An 8,498-nucleotide genomic window follows, 5' to 3' on the forward strand; every position below is an offset into this window, starting at 1 on the left:
TGAGAACATTTAAGTAAGCTGGAATTTTACAATGTCAACCTCGAAAGGAATTTGCAAAATGTGAAAAAACCACAAGATTTTTTACACACAACCAATGCAATGACTCGAGCCGAGGTGTGATGTGACAAAATCTGCTTTCCTGGAATATCAGGCGAGAAGCTGCGCTGAACTCTCCGTAATTCATGTATGTGGACATTGGAACCCTAAACTTGTTGGCAAGCACGTGCACAATGAGGATCTGAATTTAAAAAATTGAAATAATTCTTTATTATATTTGTCAATAGTCACTTAAAAACAGTGTGAAGCCTTTCAGTAGGGGCTCGATTAGTATTCGCAAACAAGCTTCACTTTGCTAAGTTACCAAAAAATTCAAAGAAGTCCATAATCACCTGGTATTATGATGAATTCAATTCTATTTCAGCGGGAAACTAGAAACTGTATGTAGACAAAAGGCAAGTTCACGTCGAATACTTCGAAACATTTAAACAGATTTAAAGAAATAACGGATCACCATTGACTGTCCCGTCTGTATCCTCTTTTTTCTTATATCATTTAAAACTACAGCATAATGAATAAGTTCGCTAGCTCTAATTAGGGAATGCTAGTATGCTTTTCTTTTCGTTTTCCACGCCTCAGTCACGACTCAAAATCCAATGTATTGCTGTTTTTCCTGTGAAGTTTTTGCACGTTTGATTTCATGTCTTCGTGCAATTTCTTTACAAGCAATGGAAAACGGTTTCTTATAATTTGCCTTAACTTGAAGCCAATTTTTAAACGATATTTTAGTTATCCAAAAAAAATATCTTTATCAGCATCATGCATCATTATTTTGCTTTTTAGAACATGTTGCTTTAGTTACAGTTTTTGTCCTTATTGTAATTGCATTCTTCAGCGCAAGGCTTTATCACCAAAGAGCCTGCATGAAAACTTCATAAGAAGCAAGTGTGTTCCTTGAATTTCATTGCAATCTTTTCATCGAAGGATTACTTTTGCATTCAGCTAATAGGTAAGTTGCAGAAATATCTATTTGCTACATAAGTTAAGATTATTCTTGGAAATGAAACATAGGCTCAAATACAACGATATACCAGTCGCTTCATATTATTCATGTCTTTTAAAGTAACATTCGACATATATGAATCCTGATGAATATACGAAGTCGCAATATTCGAAAATAGCATGAGGAACTTTGGCCCCGAAAAAAACTCGCAGCATGCATTCTACAGAGGAGCTATATTTCTGTCATCAGTGAAGAGAATTACATCAACGCTTGTAGTCGTTAGGCGTTTATGCTGTTCCTAAACCTAATGATTATAAGTTAAAGGTTCACCTAATATTTAATACTTCATCTAAGCGCGAAAAATAAATCTTGGATATTGGAATCACTTGGCGCGATCTCATCATGGAGGCCGAAGTCTTCAATCGATCGGCTGAGCTTCTTAGAGTTACGGGATCCAATCTCGACCCCAAAAAGTACTGGTATGTGCTAACGAAAAGTTAATGTGAAATCAGGCCGAATGCTTTTGCAAAGAACGAGTTGTTTCGTCAATTCTTTGATGACTTCAATACGTTCTGTCCCGCCAGAGCAGGTCTCAAGCGCGCCAACAAAGGCTGTTCGTTCAACGCCAGGTAACCAAACAACATGTATGCTGCATGTTCATTTGATCTCTGTGCAGGACTAATTAGACAGCGACAATTTTCAGCAGATTGATTCGTGAGGTCTCAAAATATAATCCTGTTGTTGAAGCGGTAAATCAGATCGCTCTCGACCGTACACTTTAGGCGGGAAATGCCCCGAGTCGAATAATCACGGAGAACCGCAAAGATGTCAGTCAAGAATAGCAGAGCTTGACAACGACATTCAGGAACAAGTAAAGGATAATAATTATATAAGTTAACGGTGGATGCCTCAAATTTCAGTCAAAAGAAAGAGTCCAGACAAAGAGCGGTCTCCTGATATGAATTAGTGTCCATTCAATTTTTTGTGCCCTTTTGGGTAGTGTATACCTGAGGGTTACTTTTAATCTCTCCTACACCCTCTTGGGTAGTGTATACCTGAGGGTTACTTTTAATCTCTCCTATATCTTCTTGGGTAGTGTATATCTGAGGGTTATTTTTAATCTCTTCTATACCCTCTCAGGTAGTGTATACCTGAGGGTTACTTTTAATCTCTTCTATACCCTCTTAGGTAGTGTATACCTGAGGGTTATCTTTAATGTCGTCTATTCCCTCTTGGGTAGTGTATCACCTTCGCACTTAAAAGGTCATTACAAGAATAGTTGCATTGCGCAAAAGCGGAACAGGGAGACCGCCAGTTGAAAGCTAGGTATATTCACTGAATTTTCTAATCAACACAGTTTCTGGACGTTAAAAGTTCAAAACCATGACCTTTATAAAGAAGGGTTTGTCGCAGTTAGCCCTAAATAGGCCCTGCCTTCGATCATGGAGATGAAATCAGCTTTACCGGTGCATACTTAAAATTACGAAAGATACATACTCAAAATGAGATACAAAAGGTTGGCCATGATTAGTATGTTTATACTAAAAATCAATAAAAATTTGCATGACATATTCTACAGGTTTTTTTTTTATTATGTTAGGTCACCTTTCCGAATAATTATCGTCATTGGATATTGATCCTGGCAGTTTTTTCCTTATCGCTTATTTTGCTCTCAAAAATTACATTTTAATCATGCATTTAATAATACTGTAATTTAAGGGAGTCAAAACTAAGCGCGCACTCCTTTGATTTGAAGAAGACCTTGATCAGAAATGGTCTCCTAATATGACCGTTTTAGAGGGTAAAACAACATGAATAATAGGTAGTTCATATGTACTTTAGAGCACTTTCAACAAAGGGGCAATTTTCAGCTAAATAATTTGGCATTAAATCGCTTTTTCTTCACTTTTCTCTGAGATTGGCCCGGTCAAGCATGAATATAGCCAATTTTTATCTGATCTAATCTTGCGATTTAGATCGGTCGACGTAACTACATTTGCAGTGCTTTTATTTTTCCTTGGCTCGTGGTGATTGTATTGGGTTTTAATTTCATAACTTTCAGAAGAAAAGGGCCCTGATTCTGAAACGAAAGTGTCGAGAAGGCAAACAAGGGGTATAAAGTAATATAAATAGGTGTCCTTTATACAATTCAGCAGAGAGGAAAATGAAGGCCATCGTTCAGCTGTTCCTTCTTCTGGTTATCGCCACCCTTGTTACTGGAAAGAACATTCCAAAGACAGCCGATGATCTTGGGCTTCCTGTGGATGATTCTGATTCAGATTCACTCCCCGCGGAAGTCGAAAACGATCCTGACAGAGCCTCTTTTGACACAACATTGACTGACCTTGATTTTCCGTATGACGAGGAGAATGATCCTGGCAGTGCATGATCAGGTAGTTTGTGGCAGGAGGTAGGACTTATTGGATGCCGTTTTTTATTTATTCTCTTTTCAGACCTTAATCGTTTTGAGGGTTTCAGAATAGGGAAATTACAGGAACTCGTGGACATACAGCGATCTCACTAAAAAGCTAATGATCCTTTCATTTTAAAGAACAGAACCCAGTCGTAAACCTCAAAAAATTCCTCCCCCAGTGGGCAATGGATCCCCCCGTATTTTACCATCAGTCTGCCACCTTTAATAAAATGCATGCTCTCCCCAGACTCCTAAAGGCCAGCTAACGTCCCGAAATCCTCTCATTACTCGTTCCTATGATTTGCACATGGAAACGAGTTTGAGGCGAAATAGGGGATTGATTTCAGGGGCTTATGTTTTACTTGTGGAGAATCTGGTACTGATCTGTAATTCAATATCCCAAAGTGGGAACATTGCAGAGGGCCATCTTGTTCCACAATATTGCCTACAATTTTTCAAGAAAAGCTTAATTCGATGGGCTGATGAACCGAATAGTGCTTACCAGGGATTTGCTAACCTTTTAAGAGAAAGAAATCGGGGAAATTGGACCAAAAGGTTGAAACACAGTCATTGCAAGAACTCCCGAGAAAACAAAATTTGGCATCTATCCGTGCTACAACAAAGTGAAAGGTCTCTTCCTGCATATCAGCAGCAAATAAACAAAGAGCTTGTAAAACTCAAAATGTAGGGCAAGTTATAGAATTTTTTAAAAGACCACGGAATGATGGTTTAAAAATCGTGGAAAAACCAAAGGTGAAAGTATCGTTCAGGAATATTTGTAGGAACCAACCCAAAAAACCCTAAGTTATTAATTTTTTGTTACTTTCCAGGAGAATGCAAAGAGCCAAGGATCTGGGGATCTATAACATCCGAAAATTTTTGGCATCTGAGGGAAAAAGTTTATAGAGAAAACCCTGAAGCAAGAATTTGTCAATATGCGAATATGTCAACCTAAACGGTTAAGAATAAATGGGAAAAAAGATTACAATTTTGATGGTTCATTGTTTTTTTTTCGACCTTTAATCGTTACCTTTACTCTTCAATGTCCAAAATTAAATGTGCTCACGTTATCTAGAGTATTAGGCTATGGTTTATTATCATCATTAGTGTTACTACTATTATGATCATAGTATCCTATCATCCTGATAAGGAAAGTCCATCTTTGCAGCTTCCCTCAACCTGCAATAAAATGAATGCAAAAGCATTCAAAATAATTCCACCAGTAAGTTTTGTCCTATTTTCAGCTAACAATCTTTCTAAAGGAGGAGTCATATCTTCAGGGAGTTTTCACCTTCACCTCAGTCACACATGGCTAATATCACGGAAAAAGCAGCAATGACGACAACAATAACAACAACAACAACAGAAACAACAACAATGAGAAGACGACGAAATTCACAACTAAAACCTACCAAAACATTTGAAATAGGTTCCCACCTAACTGCAAGTGCCGCATGTTTTGGGGCACCAGTAATTTTTGATGTGATCCTGGTCGCAGCTGTCTGTCCAATAACGGCAATTTGAATCCAAGTCTGCACAATCTGTCGAGTTTAATGCTTTTTATCGTAACGAATTCATTAAATTTGAAATTACAAGAAAATGTCAACGTTGGACGGTATGTAACTTCTTCTCAAATTCACTTTTTCCCAAAAGTTTTTCTCAGCCTACCACAAGCTTAGTGTGTGAGTCAGTTTTGTACTGCTCTTTTTCAGGCCATGTTTTACATGGTGACTGCTTTAGAATTGCTGTTTTTTGCATAGAGGGAAAATGTTTACGACTCACTTGAATTGCCACCACCATTATCACCACCACCTACAAGTAAATTGAACAAATATGAGACATGTTCCGTAATTCTCAATCTCCTCAGTTTCACCGCTGGAACTTCTTATGTTCACTGATAAGAAATGGACAGATTCGATTAAAAAAAAGCTAACGCAGACGTGTTGCTCTAGTGATAGTCTAAGTAATTTTACAACAACAACCATTCCTTTTACGAATAGATGATATTTTCAGTTGATTTCAAAATTTCTATTGTTTCCACGTTCTTACTTAACTATTACGAACAATTATTGGATGAGGTTTAGTGATATCCAAAATAATCAAGGTTGAGGTAGGCGTTATCAGTCAAAGCCGAATGCTGAGGCTGATAAGTCTTACCGAGACCTTGATTATTGTGGATATCACAAAAACCGAATCTAATAATTGTATTATTATACACTGACACGCCAATGAGTGGAACTGACAATTTATTTCTAAACGGGTAAAAATATATAAGTCATCGGCACATGATTCGATTGACAAAAAAGTCTAAGCATTAGACAATATGAGAAAAAATTGAATAAAGGCTGGTTGAGAAAGTAAATAGCAATAAATAAGCTTAACTGAAAAAAAGACATTACCATTGTAAAAAGCCAAATTCCACTATTTTTTCGATGTCTTGCTCGGTCAACGAAGCAAACCTGGAAGTCATGTTTTTGCTTCTTCACTGACGGCAAGCAACATAAAGCGCGCGAACTTGACATGATTACCCTCACCCTGAATCACGCACCGCGGTCGTAATGACGTGATTACCCGTGACCTTGAGTGACCTTCACATGATTATTGTATAATCTGCAGCTAGATGACATCCCAGGCGCTGATTTCGAAAATTCATTGTACGCTTGAATTTCCGCCAAACAGAAAAGAGATAGTGAGTTGAATGAACAATAATGCACATCTTTGTACCATATATGCCAATCTTTCGGACTTCGTTTACCCTACTGTAATCAGCCCTCCAAGTGACATGAAAGGGTCTTCTTTCTCAAGAAATATTTGTAGTTTGTGCATTATAACCACAACAAAAGTATTACGTGTTTTTGAGGATTAAAAGATAGTAGAGCAAAATTCCATTTCTTACCCATTTTGCCTTTTACCCAGTCCACGTAAGATCCAACTCGTGCGTACACGGAGTACGTCATCGTGGGACAAGCCTTACTGGTAACCCACGAAGTAACACCACGCAGTACCCATTTTCCATTTTCCTCGCATACTAGAGGCCCACCGCTGTCCCCCATACACACACTACTTCCAGAGGCACCTGCACATACCATGGAGGTCTCATGAACGTGGTAACCGTTTTTCCTGTAGCACGTGTCGTGATCGACAACGGGTAAGGAGGTCTGTTGTAGTTCGTAAGCTGCTTGGTTAGATTGACCACTTATTCGGCCCCATCCTGGGTAAAGAGACCAAAATAATGGCAAAATGATTTCCCAGTAAAAAGTTTTCGTATCGTTTCCTTCAATAATCAAAACTGGTTGCTAGCTATTAAACTCGAAAAGCGACTAACGTAGGAACTGATCATCCGAGAGCCTTATGTGCTAGACTGAAGAATGGCCAAAAAGTTAACAGGAACAGAGGGATGGACCGATAGAGTGATGGATGGAAAGAGGGAACTTCAGGTTAAAACAACAACTGAGAAATTGAGCCATTATCCGAGTTAAACTAAGAGGTTGACCTCGACTTACCGGATGTCCAGCAATGAGCACCGATTTTAGCACGTGACCCTTGAGCAGGCATACACACCTTACCAACAGTGGGACCAAGTTTCACCTTAGAGCTCAGCTTGAGGACTGTAATGTCATTTTGTAGGTGGGACATGGAGAATCTCTCATGTTTGAAGATGCGAGAAACTTGGTATTCAACTCCATCCCCGTACCTTTTGTGAGCACCTGATTAGAAAAGAATATTTAACTGTCAGTATATCACATTTTAAGACTTGAAGGCGTGAAAGTTTAGACACAAGGAAATTGAAATTTGTTGTCAAAAGTGAGAAAGAATCAGGTAGACCTAGAAACTTACAGAATAGTTTACCTACCAGCCACAATTTTGTAGGAACTTGGTCGAGAGTCATGATTCACACAATGAGCAGCAGTTATTGCATACTCTTCGCTGATCAAAGAAGCGCCACAAATGTGTCCACCTGAGTATCGAAGAGACAACTGCCACGGCCAAGAACCATGGACTGCAGTTGTTCCGCCAACAATGCGAGATTGGCTTGGTCTTTGACCACAAGAGGCTGGAGTATGGAAAAGCGACAGATGTAGAAAAGGTTAAAAAAACTGAAGTATTTAGGCTTAAGTGAAAAACGAGCTATTGATGTTAAGGCTTCTTTATATAAAGTAATTTTGTGACTTAAAATGATTTGTAAATCGAAATTGGGAAATCAGTAAAAGGATGCAACTTGAGCTGAACTAGTCTGCTAGACTACCAATGAAAACTAGAACTCTGTCCTTGTCGTTTTACCTCAAATAAGACTTAAAACTGTTAATCAAGGAAACTCAGTAAGAATTTGAATCTGCCATTTGGGTGATTAAAAACGATCTTCTAAGAAAGCTACTCTTAAATAAGAGTTAAAAGTCCGAAGAGCGTTTAGCCTCTTTTTCGCAAAAATTATATCCTCTTAGATTGAGTTTGATTTGAGATAAGGGGTTGAATAGATATACATCTGATATCGTACCTTCACTCAGCAGGGGTCCAAAGAATAAGAAAAAGGCCAGTGAATACACGTACATTTTTGTTACGCTGTTAAGGCACGGTCTACTTCAAAGTGCCAGAACCTCTTTACTTTCTTTACTTTATAGATATTTCTTATTGTAGCAGCTTTCAGATGGTGCGCGTAAATCTTTTCATCTGACAAAGACTTTTTGAATGCTGAATTCTGTGTTTGCTTTCATCCTTTTATTTTACAGGAGTGTCTGGTTAAGCGTAAATAAACATGATAACCAGACAAAGAAAGTACTTGGATTATTTTTTTTCAACGGCAAAAATGTCGAATTTTGAGATATGAGGTGTTTCTCTTTAGCATCTTGAAAATTATAAGATAAATTATACAATTGACAACATATGGAAAAAAAACTAGGTGAGTTGCATTGAGCTTGAGAAAAATTAAACAAGAAATAAAATCGTTTCAGCTGGTGTTCACCGAAAATTCAGCGTAAACTGAAAAATACAGCCAGAATCGGCTACTATCACGAATTGTATTTAAATATCAGAAAATGGTTACTCAGCTGTAGAATGTCTCAATTTATAGACTACTCAATAATTTTG

At 38.0% G+C, this 8,498-nt stretch overlaps 1 protein-coding gene and 1 long non-coding RNA gene across 4 annotated transcripts; one reads left to right on the forward strand and one right to left on the reverse strand.

The window, feature by feature from the left end:
- The first annotated feature begins 354 nt into the window (after positions 1 to 354).
- On the forward strand, positions 355 to 4,401 carry LOC113682056 (uncharacterized). Of its 2 annotated transcripts, none has more exons than XR_003447239.2 (4): positions 355 to 528; positions 893 to 1,006; positions 3,154 to 3,410; positions 4,244 to 4,401. It is a non-coding gene; the product is annotated as an uncharacterized LOC113682056 (long non-coding RNA). The 2 variants fall into 2 exon arrangements; XR_016187369.1 differs by having other exon boundaries at positions 445 to 524.
- A 16-nt stretch (positions 4,402 to 4,417) lies between these two features.
- LOC113682055 (chymotrypsinogen B) lies at positions 4,418 to 8,088 on the reverse strand. Of its 2 annotated transcripts, none has more exons than XM_027199206.2 (7): positions 7,909 to 8,088; positions 7,267 to 7,467; positions 6,917 to 7,120; positions 6,310 to 6,624; positions 5,196 to 5,225; positions 4,851 to 4,954; positions 4,418 to 4,592 (listed from the first exon to the last, which is right to left on the reverse strand). In XM_027199206.2, the coding sequence occupies exons 1-6, from the start codon at positions 7,961 to 7,963 to the stop codon at positions 4,851 to 4,853; spliced, it is 909 nt and encodes a 302-aa protein (XP_027055007.2). In that variant the 5' UTR covers positions 7,964 to 8,088; the 3' UTR covers positions 4,418 to 4,592. The 2 variants fall into 2 exon arrangements, with proteins under 2 accessions (XP_027055007.2, XP_027055006.2); XM_027199205.2 differs by having other exon boundaries at positions 4,826 to 4,954; positions 7,909 to 8,017.
- Between the last annotated feature and the right edge of the window lie 410 nt (positions 8,089 to 8,498).

This window comes from Pocillopora damicornis, chromosome 6 (genome assembly GCF_964200805.1).
Source record: "Pocillopora damicornis chromosome 6, jaPocDami1.2, whole genome shotgun sequence".
NCBI lineage: Eukaryota > Metazoa > Cnidaria > Anthozoa > Scleractinia > Pocilloporidae > Pocillopora > Pocillopora damicornis.

What these genes read in the sequence shown, in the direction of transcription:
- LOC113682055 (XM_027199206.2), bottom strand. Translation starts at nt 7,963, where the DNA reads ATGTACGTGTATTCACTGGCCTTTTTCTTATTCTTTGGACCCCTGCTG. An exon ending in TGGACCCCTGCTGAGTGAAG is followed by an intron (nt 7,468 to 7,908) that starts GTACGATATCAG and finishes TCCATACTCCAG; the next exon opens with CCTCTTGTGGTCAAAGACCA. An exon ending in CTGGGTAAAAGGCAAAATGG is followed by an intron (nt 5,226 to 6,309) that starts GTAAGAAATGGA and finishes ATTTACTTGTAG; the next exon opens with GTGGTGGTGATAATGGTGGT.